A 26,567-nucleotide genomic window follows, 5' to 3' on the forward strand; every position below is an offset into this window, starting at 1 on the left:
CCTAGGGACAATTTGGACAGACCAATTAACCTAACAGTCATGTTTTTGGACTGTGGGAGGAAGCCGGACCACCCGAAGAGAACCCATGCATGCACAGGGAGAACATGCAAACTCCATGCAGGAAGATCCCAGGTTGGGAAATGAACCCAGGACCTTCTTACTACAAGGCAACAGCTCTAACCACTGCGCCACTGCGCAGCCCTGCCCGGCGTAACTGTTGGAGCAAATTCCATCTCCGGTTCTCCAAGCAGGCTCGGAGTGCCGGGGGCCTGCACAGCATTCGCGGCGGAGGAGGAGCGCTGGTTCCAGCTGGGGGCAAAGCCGAAAGCCCCCCTCAGCTCCACTCCCTTGCTCCAGGGTGCATGGGTCAAGGTTGGGTCCGGCCAATGTGGGGGTACGTGGGGCGGCGGCCGCCGATCTCCTCCACCTAGCCTGTCCTTGTCCAACCGTTTCGGCGCCTTGGAGTTAGACTTTCCTCCTCTGCCAGCCCCTGGCTGTGACTTTTCAGGATCCTCCCAGCCGCTGCGGGACCAGCTGAACGGCAGCGGCCATCAACGTCGCACAACCCCCCAGACTGAAGCTGGGACCCACCAAGGAGCGCTGACTTCTCGTCGCTGCAGTCCTGGGGGAGCTCAGCCCATCAGTCAGCAGGTCCTGGCAGGGTCCTCTGCCCAGCTTCAACCAACTACCACACCCACACTACCACCACCACCACCAAACACTCTCATTGTTGGGAACTCCATCTTCCGTAATGTCAGGATGAGAGGAGCCCTGACCTTCTGTTACCCCGGAGCTACAGTGTTGGACATTGCAGGACACATCTCAGACCTCATCCAGAAACACACAACAGTGAGTAGAATCATTATCCACGCCGGTACCAATGACATCTGTAAGCAGCAGTCAGAGCTCCTCAAGCGTGATTTTATTCACATTTTTAATCTTTTAAGAACCATTCATGTGTCTGTTTTTATCTCTGGCCCCACTCCCACCATGGGCAGAGGAATCAGCCATTTTAGCAGACTTTTATCATTAAACACCTGGCTTTCCTCTGCCACCGTGATCCGTAATGTTGGTTTTATAGACAATTTTAACATTTTCGGGGGCAGGAGACACCCGTTTGGAGCGGATGGGCTTCACCTAAATAGACAGCGGACCCGTACTCTAACCATGAGCCTGGCTTGTCCACGACCCCCCCTGTCTGCTCCACCAGCCTCATCTGCTCCCACTTCCTGATGTGTAGCTGGTCCCTGCTCCTACCAACCCAGCCCTGATTTTAACAGTAAATCACATATCGGACTTGGACCTTGCCATACCTCATTCATACCTGTTATTATCAGCAGAGAGCGGACAAACAATCATAAACCAAACAAAAGCAACCCCAGTAATCTAAAACAGTTACCAAAAGTCCAACCTTCAGTTAATACAGTCACTCCTTCACCAGTTACTATTTATATGGCTCTTTTAAATGTTCGTTCTCTGCTGAACAAAACGTTTTTAATAAATGACCTGATTTTAGATCGTAATCTTCACTGTCTGTTTTTAACAGAAACATGGCTGAGTTCAGATGCACCTGTTGTTCTCACAGAGGCTTCTCTGCCGGATTTTAATTTTAATTTTTTGACGAGGAGTAGCAAAATGGGAGGCGGTACTGCTTTTAGTAGTTCATCAATACTTTCTGCCAAACCAGTTTTATTTGATCATTTTACCACTTTTGAATATACAGCAGCAGTTTTTAGCTCTCCTCAGATTTTATGTGTCACAGTTTATCGCCCTCCTAAGCAGAGTGCCATTTTTATTCAAGAATTTTCAGAGTTTTTATCAATCCTGCACAACTCCTTTGAAAGGATCATTTTAGCCGGTGATTTTAATTTACATATAGATAATCCTTCTGATCCTTTTTCAAAGGAGTTTTTAAATATTCTGAGTTATATGGATTTTAGTCAACACGTCACAAAGCCAACTCACAACACAGGACACACCCTGGACTTGGTCATCACGTATGGCCTGTCCACCAGTGTGTCCTCTGTTATTGATTTGGCTGTCTCTGATCACTACTGTGTATTTTTTAGCATCACCAGTTTTATCCTGCTGGAACCCTCTGTGAGAACTGTAAGGAAGCGTCATCTCACCCCTGATGAAGTGGCTGCAGGTTTTCTTGAAGTTTTTAGAAAGATCCCTCCCACTCCGGTAACTGCCTCTTGTGATTTTACTGTCAATGATTTTAACAGTAGACTGAAATCCGCTCTCGACCTGCTCGCTCCACTTAAAATCAAGTCTTTATTCTAAACGTGCTTCACCGTGGAAAAATGAAAATCTAAAGAAACTAAAGAGAAATTGCAGGGTTGCAGAGCGGAGATGGAGAAAGAACAAAACAACTATAAATCATCAAATATATACAGAGCTACTTAAATCATACAATAACGCAGTGAGAAATTCAAGAAATGTATACCTTTCCAAAATCATTCTAGACAATAAACACAATCCCAGAATACTTTTTTCCACCATAAACAACATTTTAAACCATACATCCAATTCACTTCAGAAAACACCCTCAAATGCTCTCTGTGAGGAGTTTGCAGCCCACTTCAGAGGGAAGGTAGACACCATCAGACAGAATATTTTATCCTATAAGTAATAAGGTTTTAGATAGATCTGAATGTGTGTCTATATCAGAGGAAACACTGGACAGCTTTGTCCTGGTAGAAGCTGAGACTCTTGATAAAGTTTTCTCCTCAGTGAGACCCACCACATGTGTTCTGGACCCAATCCCAACTTCGCTTTTTAAACAATTTTATGGATGTTTTAGTGATGAGATTTTAACCCTGATGAATTGCTCCCTTCAGACGGGGGTCTTTCCTGCTGCCTTTAAAGAGGTGGTGGTGAGGCCCCTGTTGAAGAAGAGCAATTTAGATTTTAACGAATTAAACAATCATCGACCGGTATCCAACTTACCATTTTTAAGCAAAATTTTAGAAAAGTTGGTTTTAAATCAACTAAATGATTTTATAAACACTAATAATGCCCTAGAGAAATTTCAGTCTGGTTTTAGGGTGAACCACAGCACCGAGACGGCCCTTCTGAAGATTTTAAATGATTTTAGAGTAAATTATGACAGACGGAAGTTGACAGTGTTGGTTCTACTGGATCTAAGCGCTGCCTTCGATACAGTAGACCACACTATTCTTTTAACTGTTTAAAACAGATCAGCCTCTCTGGTGCTGTACATAGATGGTTCACATCCTACCTCACAGACAGGACTTTCATGGTGAGTTTGGATACCTGTTCCTCTAGGGTCCATGGGATTACATGTGGTGTACCCCAGAGTTCAATTTTAGGCCCAGTGCTTTTTAATCTTTATATGCTCCCACTTGGCGGAGTCATCAGGAGACACGGAGTTAACTTTCACAGTTATGCTGATGATACACAGTTGTACATCTCCGTGTCTCCTGATGACTCTTGGACAATGGATGCACTTTTTAACTGTATTTTAGACATTGAATCCTGGATGGCAGAGAACTTTCTCCAGCTCAACCAGGATAAAACTGCAGTTTTAGTCATTGGTCCTGAGACCCAGAGTGAGAAACTTTTACCGAAATTACAATCTCTGTCTTTTAATCCATCTGAACAAGTGAAGAACCTGGGTGTGATTTTTGACTCTGAGCTGACTTTTATCCCACACATTAAAAATATCACAAAAATAGGTTTTTATCATCTAAAGAACATCGCCAGAGTCCGCCCCATTCTCTCTCGGGCCAATACGGAGATGCTGATGCATGCTTTTATCACCAGTAGGATAGACTACTGCAATGCCCTGCTTTCTGGTCTTCCTAAAAAGAGCATCTCAGGCTTACAACTTCTACAAAATTCGGCAGCACGTGTCCTGATGAAGACCAGGAGGCGGGAGCACATTACACCAGTTTTAGAATAATTGCATTGGCTCCCCGTATGTTTCAGGATCCATTTAAGATTCTTCTAATGGTTTTTAAGTGTCTTAACGGTCTTGGGCCTTCTTAGCTCTCAGAGCTGTTTTTACCATATGAACCCTCACGGCCTCTGCGCTCCTCTGGCAGGCGTCTCCTGGTCATCCCTAAAGTTAGGACACACACTCATGGCAAGGCGTCCTTAGTGTTATGGCCCTCGCCTCTGGAACGAGCTGCCAGAGGACCTCAGGGTCACAGATAACGTTCATGGTTTTAAGTCCAGGCTCAAGACCCACCTATTTAGGTTAGCTTTTATCTAAATATTTACTACAGTTTTATTTCTCGTTTTACATGATTATATTTTATTGCTTGCTTTGCATGTTTTATATGATTATATTTTAGCACATTTGTATTATTTAATATTATTATTTTTCTGTCTATATGATTTTATTCATTACTTATTTTCTAACTTTTGACATTTATATTAACTCTTTTATTATATTTTTACTCATTTTAATCCAGTGTTTTCTCTGTAGGGGCCCTCTGCCCCAGGAGAGGTGGTCGACTGTAGCTTCCTGGGCGCTCTACAGGTGGGGGTCTATGCTCCCCCTCCACTGAGCACCCTGACTTAGTGTGGAAGACCTGATGCTGCCGGGGCAGACGGCTCCTCTGATGGCGTTTCCTTGCCTTACCTTACTTGGCTCATCTGGACTCAGCCAAATATAATTTTTACTTGTGTGTGTGTGTGTGTGTGTGTGTGTGTGTGCGTGCGTGTGTGCGTGCGTGCGTGCTTGCATATGTCTGTTAATGTTTTTAATCTGTTATGGGAATCTGGGGTCATTTTGTAAAGCACTTTGAGTCGCACTTTGTTTGAAAAGCGCTTTATAAACAAATCTGATTGATTGATTGGCTTGAGCCAGACCCTCCAGGGGAAAATATTCCCTGTAGCGTTTCCTGGGTCTTTCTTCCTCCCTGTTGAACGTGCCCAGAAAACCTCAGCAGGGAGGCGTACAGGAGGCATCTTAAGGTTGGTTTATGCTTGACGCGTCCGCGAGGTCCGCTCGGAAAAGTTGCGTCATTTTGCGTCATTTTAACAACCACGCCCCTCCACCGCATCTCAGCATGGCCCAAAATTTCCGCAACGCGCACCTCGGAAATTTTCTAACCACGCGGATGGTCAGACGTGTAAAAACATGGCGGACTGGCAAGAACTTGTTGTGGTGAAGGTTCGCAAATATAGGCATTTGTACGATTCAGCTCTCAAAGATCACCGTGATCAACATGTTGTAAGTAATTCATGGCGAGAAATAGCACGCACAGTCGGAAAAGACGAGGAAGCTGTGAAAAAATGCTGCAAAAACATCAGGGACTGATATGTGAAGGCAAGAAAGGGGAACAAAGGGAAAAGCGGTGATCCTGGTGGAAACCACAACACTCCACCAATTCTACAAGAGCTGAGTTGGCTCTCAACTTACATAAAACATCGAGCAACAGAGACCAACGTGACATCAGCCGTGCTAAGTAAAGTTATTTTTCTGTGAAGGTTTAAGAAATGTGTCTGATCACATGATTCATAGAAAGACTTAATATTTTTTTCTGTTAATGTTGAATAACAAACAGCTTCTATAAAATAAGTATATGTTAATTTTATTTTATTGATTTTAAAGGTTGTGGAGGAATCACACTCAGATGCAGATCTCCTCCAGTCTGATTCCCCACCCTCCCCTGTCCCAACGCCATCTCCTTCATCATCCAGTTCATCTGAAATCAGCACAATATGCCCACGCACCCTCCAAGACACGTTGTCCAACAGTTGTCCAACCGCAAAGGTCTTCTCCTCTCCAGGATCCAGTGGTGGTACGTGCAGTTGTACTTACACTTAGTTAATTGGAAATGTATTTTTAAATATTTACAAAACTGCTTTTCTGTTCAGGTTTAACCAGTGTCTTAATGAGTCCAGGCCCAGCACCAAACAGGAGGAAGAAGATGGATGACGTGTTACTCAAAAGGCTCGACAGGATTGAGCATGAGAAAGCTGTCCTAAATGACACAGAGGATATTAGATTTGGACATGTTGTTGCTGACTTGCTGGGGAAAATGCCATCTGAAAAGAAAATGTCTGTCCAGTTAAAAATCTACCAGCTGCTGTATGAAGCGATAGAGACAAACAATTCACAGTGATTTTTTTATGGTTTATTTTTTATTTTTTCATGTGTCATTTTTTACCTTGAACACAATAAATGGTGTGATTTAATGCATTGAGTTGAGCTCTATTCCTTGTTGCCTAGAGACCTGAATAAACTGACTGCAGAATTGAAAATGCCCTTCCATCCACAGACACATTCAGACCAGACCTGAGGCTTCATTCAGTGTACCTCTCCTTAGCACGCTTTCCTGCCAAGGTACAAGTCCTTGCGGTCACAGGAAGAATGACTTAAAATCATTTCTGGCTGAAATTGCAGCCCGAGTTGCTCGTGCCTTGCTGAGCTGTCCAGCATCCAACAGGTTGCTGTCACCGGCAGCTACTCTTCTCCATTCCCCATCCACCACATCATCTGCAGATGAGAAAGAGTCGGAGAACCTGGGTGGGACGTAGCGGGTGGCTGGGGTGTTGGCAGCATCAGTGCTGCTCAGGTAATTGTGTAAAGCCACACAGGCCTTCACAACTTTAACAGTTTTGTCAGGGTGGAAGTCGATTGGTCGTCTCAGGATCCGCCATCGGGCTGCCAGGATGCAAAAGCTGTTCTCTATCACCCTCCTGGCACGTGAGTGGCGGTAGTTGTAAATCCGCTGTGTGTCATCAAGGTTTGTTCCTGCAAGTTAAGTTAAAAGGTTAGGTTATATAATAATCCCAGTTAAAGAAATCTTTATCCTATCACATCCTAATGATAGCATACCTGGAAAAGGCTGCATCAGGTTTTGGTGGAGAGGGAAGGCCGCATCACCTAGGAACACGTGTGGAACAGTAGTTGTGGAACCAGGCAGGTTGGCCGGGGGTGGTAGGTCCAGGGTTCCATGGAGCAGCCTTCTCCCGAACATGCACTCCTGAAGAACTCCACCATCACTCTCTCGTCGATATGCCCCTATTTCCACCATGCTAAGTCTGTAGTTAGCATCACACACAGCCATGAGCACGAGGGAATGAGTTCCTTTGTAGTTGAAAAAATCACTCCCTGCATTTGGTGGTGCTTTTATGATCACATGTTTTCAATCCACGCAATCCAAACAATTTGGGGAATTCCAAACACTCCAGAATTCCTGGGAGATGTTTGCCCACTTGTTTTTGTCAGGTAATGAGACAAAATCACTGCACAACGCCGACCAAAGGGCCTCACAGACTTCAGTGACGATGAGGGAGACTGTTGTGGATCATAGCCTGTAGCTCTGTGCCACGCTTTGCTGGCTGTTTCCTGATGCAAGCACACGAAGCGTGACAGCAAGTCTTTCTTCCAGCTTCACAGGGCTACTGTGGGTCGCTGCGTGGTTAATATGTGATCGAATACGATGCAACAATTCGTCAAATCTACTGGCAGACATGCGGAAGTACTTGAAATGCGACTGTTCATCGATTCCACACATGGGTCTCACAAGGGAACTATATTCACTTCTCGTCTACTTTGGTTTAATGGACGAGTGGACCATCTCCTTCGTCGTCTGCTGCGTAGCAATAGTAAACATACAATTTCTTCCTCTTCAAGTAATAACCTCGCACGTCTCATCCGTGGTGTTGCCATGTTGTAAACAACAGTAATTTCTACTTCTACTATAGTAGGTGTAGTGTTGGATCCATGTCGTACAGCTCCAGGCTGCCCCCTACAGTTCGGGAGAATATTGGCTCAGGGCAGAGACAACCATAAACGCTGCAAGTTGTGAAGCGCGTTCCGTCCGCGAGCCGCATCACCGCGCGGAAATTGAATGCGTCAAGCATAAACCAAGCTTTAATCAGATGCCCGAGCCGCCTCAACTGACTTCTCTCGATGTGGAGGAGCAGCAGGTCTACTCCGAGCCCCTCCCGGATGACTGAGCTTCTCGCCCTATCTCTAAAGGTTGGTTTATGCTTGACGCGTCCGCGAGGTCCGCACGGCTCCGCGCGGAAAAGTAGCGTCATTTTGCATCATTTTAACAACCACGCCCCTCCACCGCGTCTCCGCACGGCCCAAGATTTCCGCAACGCGCACCTCGGAAAATTTCTAACCACGCGGACGGTCGGACGCGGAAAAACATGGCGGACCGGCACGGCAGAGGTTCGTAAATACAGACATTTGTATGATTCAGCTCTCAGAGATCACCGTGATCAACATGTTGTTAATAATTCTTGGAGAGAAATAGCTCGCACCGTCGGAAAAGACGAGGACGCTGTTAAAAATGCTGAAATACCATGTTGTAAACAGTGATTTCTACTTCTACTGTGGTGTAGTGTTGGATGCATGCTGTAGAGCTCCATGCTGCCCCCTACAGTTTGGGAGAATATTGGCTCACCGCAGAGACGAGCCGCACAAACCATAAACGCTGCGAGTTGTGAAGCGCGTTTCAGCCGCGAGCCGCATCACCGCGCGGAAAGTGAATGCGTCAAGCATAAACCAAGCTTAAGGGAGAGCCCAGACACCCGGGGAGAAAACTCATTTTGGCCGCTTTCTATGGCTTCAAATGGTGGTTTTCTTTAAGCGGGGCTTGTTGGTTCTGTATGCGAGCGCAAGGGTCTATGTCGGTTAATGTGTCCAAAATAAAATATTTCTCAATCTCACTGACTGTGCTGCCAGGTGTCCCTTCTCCAAAATGTCCCGACGTCAGGTCCAAAGTTAGCTTAAAATTGCACACAGTAAAGTCGTTCTTTATAAATCACAATGTTTGCTTGAAAAGCCACTTACACAGTTTTCAGACGCCATTTTGTGCGCAAGCCAAATTCATAAGAGGCCCATGGCACTTAACAAAACATTGTGCGTGAGGTCTACGCTCATTTCAATTCACCAGAAGTTTGATGTAACAGACAAAATTCACCTCTGCAGAAAAGGCTTTGAATCTTCAGAGGGAAAACTTTCTTTGATGGGTCTTTGCTATTTTTGTTCTCAGTAAATACCCACCATGTCCTGTTTTCAGTGTTTGCAAATCCATTCTGTTTAATCCAGTTTCTGTTCTCTGCAGAAGGAAAAATGACACAGCATTTCTTTTGTGTGTAACTCTCAAACTTCATTTAATCAACGTGATGTACTGTTCCTGGTCTGAAAACAAATGTTAATCGCATGCGTGGTGTTATATCTTAATTTAGGATGGTGACAGAGTGATGGGGCTGTTTACACAGTAAGGTTCCTACGGGAGGCCTTTCAGCATGGTTTATGGGTCTATTTGGACACTTGATTAAAGGTATCCTTTCTACTGAGGCTGGCAGGGGACAGAAAACACACAAAGATCTTTATGTTCTGCTTTATTCATCTCTGGGTGGAATGTGTGAGATGCTTCAAGGGCTGTAAGAATATGAAATATACAATTTTTTACATGATCCGGTCAGATTTTCATGAATTAAAGGTGGTCTTCTTTAGATATTAGAAACAAAAGCTGGAAGTTACAGTGAGACAACCTGTTGTTGTTTTTTGTTTAAAATAAATATTTTATCAGTGCCACTCTCTCCATACCGCCACAGCCACCCTTAGCTACATTACTTCTGAGGAGAGAACCCTACAGATATAAAATATAAAAGTTTAGATCACAAACAAAATGCTTGTTACACTACTTTGCATTTGTTTTCAGTTACTTTTAGCCATGATTAGTATTCCCTGTAGCTTATATTTAGTAGTTTTCTGTACTACTTTTACTGTTCTGGTGTACCTTGTTACTGTTTTATTTTTTTTCCATATCTATCATAAAACCATCAAAAGTTAATAAAAAGCCATGATATGTCACTTTTAACTACAATGTTACTCTGCTGCTTGCTGGCTGCCTTCAGACACATGATCTAGTCTGCCATGTTATTTGGGAGGAATTTAGGATTCTTGCAAACAAATTTTAAATGCGCTTGCAACTTGAGTTACTGAAATTCAGGCATGTGCAAAAATGTGGATGGTTTAAAATAATCTCACAGATCCGTAAGGTTGATTTCATGTTTACTATGGAATCCTACGCCTTATGGCTTATTAAATGACATGTAATTTAAATCATTACACATCTCTAGAAATAAGTCAGCTTTAAAAACTAAAACAATGATTTGTGAACTAACACTACCAGGGTTTTTTCCTGCATTCAAATTAGTATGGCGGCCGCCTCCAGCTAATTTTGTGCCGCCCCAGCCTGATTTCACTCTGCCCCCAGCTATATGGATGTTATTTTAACTGCATTTTCAGTGTTGCACCACTACAGGAGCGCTGTATCAGCAGCGGTGCACCGAAAAGCACTAAAACCGCAGCAGACAAGGATCAAATATTGCTTTTCTCGCTAGTTACATATCTATGGTTGGTGCTATTGATGTCCTGATTTTCCCCCAGGCTCTTCCATATAAGAGCAGGGCTGTACAGTGCGATGAAAAAAACTGTGTGCGTGTCTGTCAATTTTTAAACGTAGCACCGGTGCAACATCTTTGAATTACTGTTTTACCCAGAACTTTATTGAACAAAAGTAAGTTACGTGTAAGAAAAATGCTTTTTACTGGCGCACAGTGTGATCATCTGGATGCAGTGGAGGAAAATACAGGAACCAGTAAAGGCGCAAAGGCAGAACCGGTCCAAAGTTTGGGATCAAAAGTGCGGCTACATGTAGATTGGCTAATGCTACAGCTAAAGGGTAGCAGTCTCACGATTAAGCGGCGCACAAAAAATATATGATGATCGTAAAACTAAGAAAGACTAAACTCTACAAGCAGATGAAAAGTCCCCACCATCCTGTTTATTCTGCATCCTGCAGCGCTATGGATCAGAACCGCTGCAGATTCGAGTCACAAACATTACTGCTGGCGCAGGAATTGCGGCAAGCCGTTGTAGTATATACCGTAAATCCTCTAATATTAGCCTGTATTTAATTAACGGCCGGGTATCATATTTTGGCTGGCGTCGGAGTCGGCGGAGGTGAATAATGGCCGTTTTTTTATTGTGGCCGGGTGGAATGTGGTAACAAGCAAGTACGGGGGCGGCTGTGTCATCCGTCTCACTTTTGATTTGCCAGTGATAGACCGCGAGGGTAACTTTAACCATGCGGAGACGAAGAGGAGGTGAAAATTTGATATCAAGTTCAAAGAGAACGTGCTGATTATGCTGCAGAACACTCTGGGGAGCAGTAGCAGGGGTTGTATGAACTAGTCACTAGTCGACTTCACCGCTCTATAGTGACTTTTTATGCCTGTCATCGACTAGTCGCTGTCACATGATAATGACCGGCAAGATGCAGTCCACGGAGAAGACAGCAGCCTGCTGTCAGCAGGTGACAAGCTCCTGCGCGTCCGGAGGCAACGCGCTGTGCCAGAGTGCCGGTACCGGCACCCACCGTAAAACGGACATTTAACCAAATTGTAACGTTTACCCTCTTGCAATTTAACCTTCCCCTCACTCCCATCCTAACCTTAACCAGCTTGCGCATGCAAAGCTCTGATTGTTGACGTGCTCCAGACATCTGCGTCCTGAGCACGGCCACAGTAACATTATCAAATCAGGTGTTGCCACCTCAAAAACTAATTTAACACACAATCGTTCATGTCGGCTCATCTCCTTTTATGTTTTCTGTCTTTTATTCTTTTATTTGTGCCTGATGCGTTTCGCTGCTGTGGATCAAGGCGCATCACCTGTTTTGTCCTCGGTGACACACCTAACTGATGTGGCCGGTGAGCAACGCGCACTCCACTGTTTTTGCAGTCGGTAGATCTTTTAGAACTGCAGTTCAAAGGTAACTCATGAGGTGAATATATATGAACCCAGGTAGCAGTTTCTCTTTAGGATTGAGAGGAGATGCAGGAAGATAATAAACAGATACAGGACAGAAAAATAGTCAAATAAAAACAAGTTAGTTTTTGTACCTGGTGGTAGCAACAAACAGACACCATTGAAGGTAATCAGAAGTGAGGAACAGAAAATGAAATAATTATTTTAATGTTTAGAGCAGCAGGAACTCCGAGAGGCTGCAGGCGCATCAGTGAGTTTGCGGCCGCTGCGCAGGGGGAGGGGGGAGAGGGCTGAAGCAGAAACTACCATTGTTAAAAGAAATGTGTTTAACTTTGAAAATGTGGGCACAATTTTAATTGTCAAAAACTCCAGCGAACCATTAGTTCATTTTGCTCAAATAGAAATTGAGGCCTGCCTCTAATTCTGGTCCTCCTTCCAATAAAGGCCTGGAGCTTGATGAGCTTGAGTCGAATACAGACCCGGGCCTGTATTAGAGGATCTACGGTAATTCACAAACGCTTCAACGGTATCTTTGAACATAATTTGTACTGGATTATTGCCAACCCGTACATAATAGACATGCCACCATTACATTGTTGACAGCCGAAATTATATGTTATTACAATTTCCAATACAAATGCATGTTAATGAAATGCACTATATCTTACTGGATATATTTATGTGTTATTTTGACAAGATGAGTGTTATTAATACAAACCTAAAATGTTACTGAACTGTAAGTCAAAAATTAAAATATATTTGTAACTATAAATATCAAATGGGAAAAAGGGAACTAAACACTAATCTAATGCATATTATTGAGCCTTTCATAATATTTTGTCTTTAAAAAAGTGAGGCAGTTGAATGCACAGAGTATGCACGTGCTGGCGCATGGTCAGGATGGTACCACCTTTGCCTCAATTTGAGCCAGGAAAAACCCAGGTTACCTTCAATTAATGACACAAAATTACATCTTTTTCCTAGTTGATATTGTTGTTTGAACCCATGGATCTCATTTTCTGAATTTTCAAACTTGTTGGATCGTAAATCTGTTTTAAAAATTAGCTCTATATGTGCCCTTTATTTTTTTTACTTTGAGCACCCACCCCTTCAAAGGTCTCTGCACGGCCCTGCTGAAATTGTAACAAATATAGGCTCCATGATTTGTTTTTATTTATTATATTACTCTTAGGGATGCACATTTGCCAACATTTCTTCAACTGGCTATTGACACCCCTTAACGGTTAATAGCCGGTTAACCGAAACTATCCTCCCCCCCGACGCACACAAACATTTGCCCCCGCTCTGTAAATAATAACATTTTTTCAGTCTACTTAAAAAAAAATCTGATGCACAACAAAAGTCATTTATGAACAAAAAGAAAAGAGAGTGAGATGCAGCTGAAATGTCCGTCTGACTCGGAACATGTTGTGTTGTGGAACTGTGGCATCAAACACACAGCGTTGCTTGCGACTGCGTGCTTATAAGCGTAATCTGGAGGACACTTTAGTTTCCTTGCGTTGAACTAGTCAAACAAAAAAAAACATTTCTTCTTTGTGTTAAGTTCTGATTCAGATTTTTTCATGCCTGAACTATATTATTTAAATATGAAAGGCGTTGTGTACCTGTAGTGTGTGAGTACAATAACATAAACTCCAAGGTGAACAGAAAATGTCCGGTGCTGTGAGAGATTTGGTTACAGATAATGTGTATCATCCATTTCTACTAATTGGATTAAAAGGATTGAGATATAATCTATGTCCTCCAATAGTGGTATTGAACATCCGTCAGCATGTAAAAAAGCAGAAAACCAACATAATTTGCCACATTGTAATGACACGCTGTTCTCATATATCTGCGCAAATGTTCCATTACGGAGTGTTTTTAGTCTTTGCCAGCCGCACATCTGACACCTGTTTTAGCATTTATTCTTTCCTGGCTGCAGCAGAAATCGTTGTTGTCTGCTGTTGTTTTTCATGGGACAGCTTTTACCTCTTATATCATCTGTGAAAATTATCATAAATTCACTGAAATATGCTGGCATTTATCAGCCTTGTCCAAAAATATTAGCCCTGTGTTGGTTTTATGCATGTTAGTGTTTCAAAGAGTACAAACATATCCCATTTTCAATGAAATCTCTATATAAAAGAACAAGTTACTCCAAAATCTACTGTTTTTGCCGCAAAATTATGTAAATATAGTGCTGTAGATATTTTGTCATTTTAGTGCATCTTATTTAAAATGTAATAATATCAACAGCTGTGTGTGTGTGAGAGTGTGAATAATGAAAAGAGTTTTGGTTGCTTTGAAAAGTGCTATATAAATCTAATTCATTATTAAAATTTGTGTTAGTGTTATAATTTAGTCTAAAACCATCAATGTGAGGCCTTCTTCAGGTTAAAACACTGCACTACACTGAATTTTTAATCAGCCATGGCTAAGACGTACCCTGTAACGTTAGCCAGCACCGTCAGCAGCACTGCCGCTTTGGGCTTTAAATGCAGCCAAGTCTCGGTTTTAACAGTTTGAGTCACTGGCTGCCACAGACCTGCCCTCCCAGTCCACCAGGCAATGCCTCCTTGTGACAGACTGGAATTGTGGGTGGAGTAAAACTCTGGTAGGGGGTGACTAACACTTTAAATGGATGTACTGAGAGAACAGTTTATTTTGGAATGTGTTTCTCTCACCAGACTGTGGAACAGTCCATTGTTTTAAATGTTCTTAGAATAGAATAGACTTTGTCGATCCCACGGGGGAAAATTCACTTGTTACAGCAGCTTTTACACTTCGAGAAAAGGAATATGAGAAATAACAAGAATACAGGTAAACACAAAAAGGCAATGAGCTGTTATTGTAACCTTCCTTACCTACTTTGACTGAGTGCAGAAGTCCAAAACTAAATGTAAGGGTTTAGCAAATTCCAATTCCGAAATGGCTTTCTCAACTCCAAAGGAATTCTCAATGGGGGCTCACACACCTATGTGCTGTGGGCTGATGGGAGAGTAGAGTGAGGATGTCTAACATGTTTGACTGGTACCAGACAAAGGTCTTGTACAGGTCTGTTTGATTCTTAGTGAGGATTAATCTTGGTGACTTTTTTGACCCGCTCCTCTCCTTCCAACAGCCCTTAGGATGAGCCTGATTACCGTAACGACTCTAATACCATACCATACTACAGATAACTTTATTAGGCATACCTGCCATGTGTAGTGTGTTATGAGCTGATCTTGTCTGGTCTGCTCGGAAATATGTCGGAACTGCTCCCATCCTAAAGCAGGACTTTTAAACATGTGGAATTCTTTTGGTCTGATTTTTAAAGACAAACAAGCATGATGCCTGTTGAATGTGACAGAAAGCAAGGTAATGGATGCATGCTGCACACGTCTTCCTTCAGCAAGTTTGTTTATGCTGATGTCACGTTTGATCTTGCAAAATCTCTCGTCTCACCGGGGAATGCCCGTAAGTGAAAGCGGTTCACATGCAGTGTGTTTGCAGATTTGCTGCACATCACACACTGTAGGACCTGAACTGTTATACTGTATGTGTGATTTTTTTCATCACCACATATGTGTTCTCTCTGTGTTGAACCAGCAACCTGTCCAGGGAGTACAACGCCAGTTTGCCCGAAGGCTGCCGGAGAGAGGCAGCCAGCCCCCTGTGACCCTGCAAGGCTCAACAAGTAAAGATAAGGGACGGGAGGATCTATGGTCTCTCATGCTTTGAAAATCAGCTGACTCTTAAAAAATCCTGCCATGTGAACCAAGCTTAAGGAATGTTTTAGCACTTAAAAAGAAGACTTGGGCTGTTTTTACATGTCCATGGGTAAATTATGTCTGACTAGCAATCTAGCAGCTATAGCAACATATTGGCTAAGTTGGACTGAACCATTTCAGAGGTCGAGTGTTGTGCTGTTGTTTGATTATATTCTTTGTTCAGTCAAAAACATAAAATCAGAATTGATAAAGACAACAAACATTTGTCTGACCATCATAACCACGTTTCTTCTTTGTTTTGGTTCCCTTGTGTTGCTCCACTTACTTTATGCATGAGCTGCCCATGGGTTGATGCACTGATCTGTATGGTCATTTAAAATTATTCTTAACTGAACTGTTTTTTCTAAACACACATTCTTCTTCTTTCCTTTGCCTAAAGGCAAGTCCTCATCTGTGCACATCAAAAGTAGGTTAATCTACAGTGGGGTTTTCTCTACATTGGATAAAGTTCTTGAAGCAGTGCAGATCCCTGTAAGGAGAACCTTGAACTGAAAACAACCAGAATTGCAGAATGAAGGCTTTTTAATAAAGGTCTCACAGGTTCACAGCAGATGAGAGCTACCTGAATATTTTAAACTCTCCTCCATCATCAGTGTTTCATTAGAGCACTGAAATCCACCATTACTGAGGAACCTGTTTTCACCATTTTCCATCTCTAATCAGCTCTGCTTGGTGCTTAGCATTGATTTTACTCACATCTGACATCCTGTTGAGGCAAAGTTTGGAGGAATTATTCAAATAAATCTCTAATTAAACTTATGCTGGCGTGTCGTCCGCTGATGCTTATTCTGCGTTCCCATTTCACCCCACAATTTCCATTTGTTATGCCCTTTTTAGAAGCATGTAAATGATTCGTGCAACATTTTATTCATAAATGTATTTGTGTTGAGCGAGAGGGAAACAGACACGACCCTCTTTACACAAACAGCTGCTTTCACGCTGGATTCTTGCCTGTCCCAATTACACAGTCAGGCACAGAGTTTTATGTCCCAGTGTTTTGTGACAGTGGAAACATCAGTGTTGCATTTTCTATTTCTGTCGTAGTGGCTGTTAAATCTGAATGACTTCTGCGTGCTCGCCCCTGTTGTTTGGTAAAGTGAGTTTCTGCTAGCTGCTCTTTCTCAGCCAAAGTTAGTTTCACTGTGAGCTGCAGCTATTCTTTGGAAATCATCATCACCTTTTTAATAGACAGCCAACTGTCAAGCAGATTCCCTGCTATTGGACTCTGCGCAGCTCCATCAACAAATAGAAAGTGACAAGGTTGACAGGGCAGTGAGTGTGGACAGTTAAGTCCAGAGCCAAATGTTCCATCGCAGCCTGTCAAAAGCCTTTTCTTGCCATTTTAATGAGATTTAAGCTTTAAAGTGGAACTCAATGAACCGTTGAATCCATCAAAACCGTTTTTCTTTTGATTTGTGCTTTCAAGCCTTCATTATGCCAGATGTTCATCATTAGCACCACTAACTTTCTGTTCAGTAGAAGTTTTCTTTTGCATTTTAATCTTAATATTTTTAATAAACTCAAAATGAAATTTAAAGCCACATTAAGCAATTTGTTTTAAATGAAACATATTCAGATTTAAAATGATTTCTTAGAGTATCTTCTGAAGTGAGCATAGGTCTAATTTTTCTTTCTAACAGAGAAAATGACACAAAATCCTACTGACTGACTAAACCCCACATATCACCTCCTAGACCAGCGGAGGGCAACAACTCTTTATGTCTTTTCAATTTCTATTGAGAGGAGATTGTGACTTTAGGAAGCAAAGATTGAGGTCTGACATAGAACTTGTGGGGCCTGCATAATCGCCTGTAAAAATATACGGTCAGAAAAAAGCTAGCTCTGTTTTATTTGTTGCATTTTTTGGTAATTAGTTATTGATGTGTGAAAATATTCTTCCAGTCTGGGTGGCGTTTATTTTTATTTTTTATATATATTCTCTTAAGCATCTCGGGGTCTTGTTCACAAGTGAGGGAAAGATAGAGCGTGAGATCCGACCTTGGATAAGCATAAGAGAATGGATGGATTTTTTTCTCTGATTAGAAAATGTTTTGTAGTTACCTGCTTGCAAGGCCGGATTATAATATGGGCAAACTGGGCACAGGCCCAGGGGCCCACAGCCACAAGGGGGCCCATGCGAGCAGCAGTCTTTTTTTTATGTGCAGCAGTCTTCGCATTGGAGAAAAAAGTTAACAAGTAATTAAAATTGCGCCCGCATTTTCTAAGTTAACACATTTCTTTTAACAACGGTAGTTTTTGCATCTCTACTGCCTGCTTCAGCCCTCTCCCCCCTCCCCCAGCGCAGCGGCCACAAACTCACTGATGCGCCTGCAGCCTCTCAGAGTTCCTCCTGATCTAAACATTGAAAGAATTATTTCATTTTCTGTTCCTCACTTCTGATTACCTTCAGTGGTGTCTGTTTGTTGCTACCAGGTACAAAAACGAACTTGTTTTTGATTTGACTATTTTTCTGTCCTGCCTGTTTATTATCTTCCTGCATTTCCTCTCAATCCTAAAGAAAAAACTGCTACATGGCTTCATATATATTTACCTCATGAGTTACCTTTGAAATGCAGTTCTAAAAGACCTACCGACCGCAAAAATAGCAGAGTGCGCGCTGCTCGGCGGCCACACCGGTGAGGTGAAGTCACTGGAGGATGAACCAGGTGATGTGCTTGCACCGCTGCAGCGAAACGCATCAGGCACAAATAAAAGACCGAAAGCATGAAAGCATATGAGCGGACATGAATGATCACATTAAATTTGTTTTTGAGGTGGCAACACTTTGATAATGTTACTGCGGCCGTGCTCAGGACACATCTGTCTGGAGCGCATCAACGATCAGAGCTCTGTGCCTCTCAGCTCTAAATCATTCCCAGAGAGTCCACCTAGATAATTTAATGTAAGCAGTACCAGGATCGTTTTCGGGCTAAAAAATAGTCTACAGTCCATCTTCCCTAATGTGTTTGTGGCCCTGCGGATTTTTCTAACTCTACCAGTTACAAATTGTGAAGGGAACGATCATTTTCACAAATGGCAAGAAAAAAAAATGAACTGATAACAACACTAACTCAACAGTGCCTCAGTGCACTGTCACTGATGGCTATTGAATCTCAGCTTGTCAGGAATCTGGACTTTGAAGACATTGTAAATGAATTTACTAATAGAAAGGCCAGAAAGCAGTTTTTCTGAAGGCAAGAGAGGAGACCAACAAGAGGAGACAGGCGTCGAGGAGGAAGGAGACAGGAGTCAAGAGGAGGAAGGAGACAGGAGTCAAGAGGAGGAAGGAGACAGGAGACAAGAGGAGGAAGGAAACAGGAGTCAGGAGGAGGAAGGAGACAGGAGATGAGGATGAAGGAAACAGGAGACAAGAGGAGGAATGAGACAGGAGACAATAGGAGGAAGTAGACAGGAGACTAACAAAAACATGCAGATATTTCTTCTTTGCAAACTTTTCCATAACTGTATAATCTTTTAAATAATCCTGCATTACTTTCTGTTGTACTTTGACAGTGGGATCTCTTTTACAGCAGACTCTTGCCCCCACTGTCCCACAGATTGGAAACATGTTTGTTATTACAGACAGAAGAGAAGACAGGAGCACTGCGAGGAAGAGAGAGACAGAAAACGAGGAGAAAAGAGAGAGGACAGAGAAAGAAAGATATATGAGTGAGGCACAACAGGAAAATCATCAGATATGAGTGTGATTGGGTTACAAAGCTATTTTGTCCTGGAAGTAAATGCTTTAGTATCAACATAAGTAAGCGATTTTTAATATTGACAATGTTATGAAATGTTATGTCAATTTTCAAGAAACTCCTGAAGACCCTGCTCTTCAGAGAGCGTCTTCTTAACTAGCACCTTCCCTGCACCCGTCCCCCCTCTCTACCGTCCACTCCCTTGTTCCCTCCTCTCCATGATTGACGTCAAGTTGTTGTTATTGTTGTTGTTAGCCTCAAGGGCAACATGCCGACCATCACTTGTAAGTCACTTTGGACAAAAGTGTCTGCTAAATACATACAGAATGATCTTGTGAGATTATGTCAGGCGTATTAGTCAGAGATGAGGATTTTTGCTTTAGAACAGAGCCAAGTAACACATCAGAATATTTTGATTCTTGTTTATCTGGCGGGAGATCAGAGGAACATGGAGTTGTCACTTGTTTTCTCTGCAGCATGTTTGTTTTATCTTGAATATCTGTTACATCCTGACGCAGTTTGGAGAGCTGATTTGTCATCTCAGCCTTCTGCATTTGAAACTGGCTTCTCATCTCAGCCGTCTGAATCTGGAGATGGTTTCTCATCTCAGCGAGCTGAATCTGGAACTGGTTTCTCATTTCAGCGCACTGAGTCTGGAGATGGTTTCTCATCTCAGCGAGATGAATTTGGGACTGGCTCCTCATCTCTAGAATGAGAGTGGTTAATAGCTTGATTTCCTCTGAGCTCATTTAAAAAAAAACCAATGTCCAGCCCTTTAATTTATTTTAAAAATTAATGGAAGCTGACTTCAGTTGTTAATACTGAGCTATGTTACAGGAGACATTTTTGCTTTGAACAACATTTAATAATACACTAGGAACCTTATTATGAGAAATAAGCATTAGTAGTGAAACAACAAAGAACAGAAAGGAAAAATGAACTTTATTGAGCCAGGTGTTAAAACCGTCACAAGATGGCAGCATCGATCGGCAGGGATTCCCAAAGTGTGGTGCGGTGCGCGAGCTGCCGCTAGGGAGTGCGCAAGGTGAAAAGTGTAATGGCTGCGGAGCTCAGAGAAGTCTGTCAAAAGTCACCATTAGCATAGCCAGAAACTCATTTGTGTGTGGGCCTAAGAAAATGTAAGTGGGCCCAATAAACGTAATTGAAAACAAATATATTTTGCTTGTGTGTGTGTGTCCTCCGCACATGTCCTAGCTCAGGGGTCGGCAATCCGCGGCTCTGGAGCTGCATGCGGCTCTTCCATCCATCTGATGCGGCTCTCTGTGCTTGTAAAATAATGAATGGATATTTAAATAAAATGCTTTATATTTTACTGCATAAATTTTACATCTGTAAGCTAATTCTAAATGTAAAGATTGTCTGCGTAAACCTGAACAGTTCCATCCCGGTCTGACTGTGTGACCGGGTTGACGCGTCACGCTTGTGCGTAATCATATAGGCGCTTTCTGAGCTGAAGACGATGTGAGATTCTGGGACTCTCCTCAGATGCCACATTGGAGACAGGAACAAGCGTTATTCAGCCAAAGTTTCATCATCAGGGAACATTTTCTAAGTGACAAGTCTCTCTGAGAGACCGGGTTTGGAAAACTCTCGCTTCAGTGGAAGGAATCTTCCCGCATGTGCTCTGGTTCTGCAACGCGCTCCAAGCCCCTCTCCACATCTTCAGCTCGCTGGGCACCTTATGTACGCACTGACAGTGAGCTGCGCTGAGCGGTGTCCAGCTCAGATGTTCAGAAGGAAATCTTTTCTTGGGTGATTTAGCTACATCTGCGATTTGCGAAACGAATAAAGTGTCAGTTCGTCTGCATGCGTCGGGGTAATTCTTTCTATTCTGTTCTAACTGTTTTGTTTTCTTGTGAAAATAGATAAAATTAAACTTGATTAACACCAGAGCCAGGCGCACTGCGCCGTTATCTCCGTCACTGTAAATGAGGGGAAAACACAATGATCGGATCCTTTTCTGACCTTCCCCACCTACAGAGTTTAATTACAACAATCAAACGTGACAGAGCCTGGATTTGTATTCTGAACAGTCTAAACATGTTTTAAAAAGAAACGTATGACAAAAGTGGCACCTGCTCAGTAAAACTACCAACAGGGTGAAAAATATCAAAATATTGTAGGCAGTGACGGGCTACAACTTCTAGATCCATTTTATATAAATCGTTTTATTGATTATCTTCTTATGAAAGACAGCTTTGACATACACGAGCGATACCGGCTGCTGTCACCTGTTGTGAGCAGCTCTCTGCTGTCTGAGGGTAGGCCCCGCCCACAACGCCGCGGCTGATGCAGTGTTTTCTTTACTGTGGGAAACGGGTAATAATGGCTCCTTGATGGGAACAGGTTGCCGACCCCTGGTTTAGCGTGACGTCTGATATATATATATATGTATATAGCCATGATGTGGGGCTGGGGGGTGTGTCAACATGGTCGGGACATAGAAGGGGGTGCGCGGCTAAAAAAGTTTGGGAACCACTGGGCTAAGGAACTGGTTAATGGAGGGAGCTGATGCTTCACTCTTTAACCAGAGTCATGAACTTGCAATCAATCAATCAATCAAAGCTTTATTTATAAAGCGCCTTCCGCAACCCTGTCAGGAAGCCCAAGGCGCTGAAGCAAAGCTGTTGAAGCCAAGCTCTTGGTTTTGGCTGAAACACAGTGATTTTACAGAATATTTACCCAAAAGGATTCCGCGGGACGCTGCTGTTGACGGCGACCTGTTTGATCTGTCGGTCTTACCTAAGTAAAACCTATCCCCTACCACGAGTCGAACGATCCGTGGACTTTTTTAGGTATTTCCCCTTTATCAGGCGATTTCCCTGTTCAGCTGCGGCACGCCGTGCACTGGCTGATGTCGACTTAAGCTGGATGTTGTTTGTTCGCGGTGTTCAGACGCAAAGCTGTTTTAGCTATTTTGTCTAAAACAGAACTCTTGTTCGTTTTAAACTAGCAGATGCACGCAGTTCGATCAGACTAAATCTGAACGTTCCCGAAAGCTTAAGATAAGAGCGTTTAAGCTGTAGCGGAGAACGGGTGCTATTTTTCCAGCCGGTCTGGCTGGCTGTTAGCGGTTAGCTCTCACTAACGTGAAGAGCGAAAACGAGTCTCTGACTCGGAGACGCAGTGTCTCAACAAAGGGACGAATAAACGGTCAAACACACTCAAACACGCAATCAAACACCACCTTCACTTACTTTAGCAATTAGGATGTCTTTTAAACAGTCCCACAGACCTGTGGGTTATCGCTGTATTTAGAATTGCCGGATGTTTATGCCGGATGTCGGTGTCACCGTAAAAGCTTCCCTCCCGGAAGTTTCCGGAGGAAGAAAATTAAGGTTAAGGAAAATTAAGACTGGGTTACGCTCGCCAATTATGTAGAGATTACTACACACTAGAATCAACACTGTTTGCTATCAGTTGTTAATTCTGAAAATGACCAATCAGATTAACCTATGAGGCTTAGATCATGCATAAATATCCCGGATACTTATATATCGATCTAAGTTCATACACCAACCTGGTTGGTCTAATTTTAATCCAAAGATTAACGTTTAATTTAAATAGTAAAATTTTATAGCAAAAGTTATGTTGAATCAGAAGCTAGGGATCTTTGCTTTTCAATAACCAGAAATATTATACCTTTTCTATGTTTCGTTTCAATAATGAGACAAGTTTAAAAATGAAGAAATTGTATTACTAACAATTTTAAACTTAAAGATTTGAAACGACAATTATAAACAACAATTCATGGATGACAATTTAATGACAATTTTTAACAGCTTTGATATTAAACTTGTTTTAAAAGAACAAACCTGTGGCTGGATGGAAACTAAATTGGAAAGTTTGGATGTGTGAATGGAATTATCAGAAGGTTTCTTTCAGAGAAAGGAGAAGCGTTCTGGATGGAAATGAAGTTTTTCGGCTAACTGAGTCTTTCACTTAGAGAAAACAGCATCAAACGCATTCCCGTGTTCTACCTCACCCAAACAGGGGACCCTCTTGTGGATCCGGAGATCAGGAGGATGTGTCCATCCAAGATGACCCTCGGTCCGGCAGGGAAGATGCGAGTGTCCGATCCTCTGGTCCAGAGATGTCGCTGGGTACACAGTTGTCGAGCGTTTGGTGGATGGACGTTCTCGTCTTAACTTAACTCAGAAATCAATAACTCTGGGTAGAGTTTTCGTTAGCTGGTTACAGTTTCGTTTATTCTTAGCTATTCTTGTCGGCGTGACTGGAACAGCAGGTGGAGGTTTAGGGACGGCCGTTCCCTTCCTCCGTGATGTTGGTTCAAGAACTGCACTGAAGCTGGTGATGGTTACAGTTTACAAAGCTCTCAGGACACTCCCACTCTCTCAGCAAGAAAGCTTTGATCATGCGTCAAAAACATGTGTTGCAGTTATTCTTTATCTGGACTCTGTGTTAGATGGATAAGGTGAACTGACCTTCTTTGCTGAACACATCTTTTACTGTCATCAACCATAATCATAATTAATCATTATTATACCCAAAGCATACATTCATTTCATGTAATTAAAATACCTTTATATTGAACCAAGTGATCATTTATGATGAATTTCATAAACAGTAGTAAAATCAAATATATTTTATTAATATCATCATTTAATAATTATCATCCTGAACTTGGAGTGTCCTTCTCCTGGGATGGAACAGCAGCCGATAGGTGATATGATACTGAGCAGACATCATGGCTCCTGGTTAATCTGTGGATTTAAAAGTACTGTTTGACCCAGCTTGACCCAGCTGGGTAGATGTGACCTTTGCCACAATTTAGAGGACCTTCCATGATGCTACAATAAACATAAACATAAATGTCTAAAAAGTGCTACTGGGTGACAGTAATGTTGGGGGTGGCCGGGGGGCTTAAGCACATTGTGCCCAGAGGCCCCTGCAATGATAATCTGGCCCTGCCTGCTTGGTTAAATAAATAGGTAGTAAACTGACATTTGTTTGTTCTTACAGTGAAATGTGACTTTAAATATGTGATGTTTATAGTCACTTTCACTTTTTTTTGTCTGTAATACAAACTTTAAACTTTACAAAGCTAACAAAAACCCACTTACAGTGGGTACGGACAGTAGTCAGACCCCGTCAAATTTTCACTCTTTGTTTTATTGCAACCATTTGTCAAAATCAATGAAATTATTTTTACCTCATTAATGTACCCACAGCCCCCTGTGTTGACAAAAAAACACAGAATTTTTGAAAGTTATGCAGATTTGTTAAAAAATAAAACCCGAAATATCCCATGGCCCTAAGTATTCAGACCCTTTGTTTGTGACACTTATAAAAAAAAAAAAAAGAAAAAAAGAAAGACAAAAAAGAAAAAATGAATTTAATTGATTTTACCAAATGGCTGCAAATTACAGAGTGAAAAATTGACTGGGGTCTGAATACTTTCTGTACCTACTGTAGATCTACTTTAGATTAATTAGTTAAAATGATACATGACCTGCGCCTTTCAGAGTCAGCTTCAACTTCACTCATCTTCAGTCATCATCAAGAATCTTCTGGTGCGGATGGGTAGTACCCATGAAACTAACAGGGTAGGAGGGGAATCACTGGTTTGTTTGGAAACATGGACTGCAGTACCCATAGTTGACCACAGGATGCCAATCTTACCTCACACACTAAACTAAAAAAATCTATTATTTCCACAAGGTAAGAAGGTGGGTGAAGGTAAGAAGGTGGGTGATGTTATTTTTTTTTTTGCCTGTTTGTTAGCTTGTGTGTGTGAGTGTGTTTGTGCATGTGTGTAATGTTAGCAAGATGTCTGATAAACCACTAAATGGAAACTCCCAGAAAGTATCTATTAAAGGGGAGCTAGGCAGTTTTAGCTTGCTTTTAGCACCCACTGGTGCCTGATTGTAGAACCAAAAGCAAACCTATCTCCTCGCTGTGCGACTGTCTGTTTAATATGGTGTCAGGTTTCCGCCAAAACCCGTGCAAGCGTAGCCAAAACCCGTGCACGCGTATTGTGCACATCGCGCGTGCGAACGGGACTCGCGCGTGGAGGTTAGAACCTCATGAGTGAAAATATACATGGCGAGGAGGTCATTTGTACACTGAGAGGGAGCAAACTGTGTCTGTGAGCGCACAAGGATGTGCACAAGTGACAAACCTGCGTGCGCTCGTTGGCCAACGAGCACACGGCAGAGGAAAACATGCGCGCGGCAGCCTCACTGCGCACTCGGTGCGGCAGCCTCACTGCACGTGTGGCAGCCTTTCTGCGTGCTCGGTTTCCGATTCTGCTCGCTCGGCTGTTGGGAGTTTTGGCACTCTGGAGGCGTGGAAGAATTAAAGTGCCAGAAACTGAGCAGTTGAACTTTCAATTTGAGAGCAGAATTTCATATCAAGAGACCATCTTTTTAATTTCAGAATACTATTTTATATTATTGCTCTCAAAACTTGTAATGCTTGCGCTCAAAATGTCTGCTCTCTTTCAAATTCACTCTGTTCTCCTTCAAATCTTTGTTTTTGCGCTCAGATTTAACCTTCTTACACTGGTATTGTCTTCTCATGTGACAACTTTTTCTCTACACGGATCAAAACTCCTCCCACAAGTCTGTCCCCTGCTCTCACGGATCTTGTCTGCTCTCGCTCAAAACTTAGAAGTACAATCTCCTAGCAACCGCTCAGCCAATAGAAAGACTTGTGGGACTGGGCGGGAACAAACCTCTTTGGGGTGCGCTCGTTTTGCGCTCTGTGGATTTTCCTGTGTGGCTGCCGCATCTGCGCACTAACAGCCTGGCTAATACCCGCTCTGATCTGGAGCGAGAGTTTCACCTGCACCAGCAAAATGGACCAGAACCAACAAGACGCTCAAGTAAGTTATTTTTCAAGGCTACTAGCTGCAGTTTATTCCATAAAATTGTTTTGTTATGCTACTTTTTACGACTCCTCACATTTAATATTGCAACAGGGGCACATAGCTAGGTGGATTAGGGTCCTACATGGAATAAAATGTCCGGTGTTTTATCCAGGAACTGGGGATCGAGTTATGAGGGGCTAGATATGTGTCAGGGAAAGATCCAAAAATGTTTTCTAGTGCCGTATTCCCCAGAGTTCGATAAGTGAATGAAAAAGGATTGTTTTAACCAGCGCAGTAATTCTTATCTGCCAGCAGTCTGTCTGCTTTAGATGAGAATAAACCATGTAACTTAATGGGAGGTAGTAGCATTTTGTGTGCAAAACTGTAAAATTACTAAATTATGATACCAGCTATTCCTGTTGAGCTCAATAAACATGTTGACTGCAAATGAAAAGTAAGAAGTA

The 26,567-nt window shown here is 42.6% G+C and overlaps 2 protein-coding genes across 6 annotated transcripts in view; one reads left to right on the plus strand and one right to left on the minus strand.

The window, feature by feature from the left end:
* The window catches only part of drp2 (dystrophin related protein 2), a 525,275-nt gene that overhangs the window by 163,169 nt on the left and 335,539 nt on the right, over nt 1-26,567 (plus strand). The window contains exon 1 of one of the 5 annotated variants that reach the window (XM_070550596.1): nt 15,378-15,458. The exons of the other annotated variants lie outside the window; for them this stretch is intronic. The gene's annotated coding sequence lies outside the window, so the exon portion shown is untranslated. Of the gene's footprint in view, nt 1-15,377; nt 15,459-26,567 lie in introns of those variants that run through there. 5 annotated transcript variants of the gene reach the window in all.
* LOC107379018 (uncharacterized) lies at nt 5,859-8,886 on the minus strand. The gene is made up of 2 exons (XM_015949571.3): nt 6,818-8,886; nt 5,859-6,733 (listed from the first exon to the last, which is right to left on the minus strand). Exons 1-2 carry the CDS (start codon nt 7,047-7,049, stop codon nt 6,339-6,341), a joined length of 627 nt encoding a protein of 208 aa, XP_015805057.1. The 5' UTR covers nt 7,050-8,886; the 3' UTR covers nt 5,859-6,338.

The sequence above is a fragment of the Nothobranchius furzeri genome, chromosome 1 (assembly GCF_043380555.1).
Source record: "Nothobranchius furzeri strain GRZ-AD chromosome 1, NfurGRZ-RIMD1, whole genome shotgun sequence".
NCBI lineage: Eukaryota > Metazoa > Chordata > Actinopteri > Cyprinodontiformes > Nothobranchiidae > Nothobranchius > Nothobranchius furzeri.

Coding starts and splice junctions, on each gene's coding strand:
- LOC107379018 (XM_015949571.3), bottom strand. CDS start 7,049: ATGGCTGTGTGTGATGCTAACTACAGACTTAGCATGGTGGAAATAGGG. Junction 6,734..6,817: donor CCTGATGCAGCCTTTTCCAG/GTATGCTATCAT, acceptor CTTAACTTGCAG/GAACAAACCTTGATGACACA.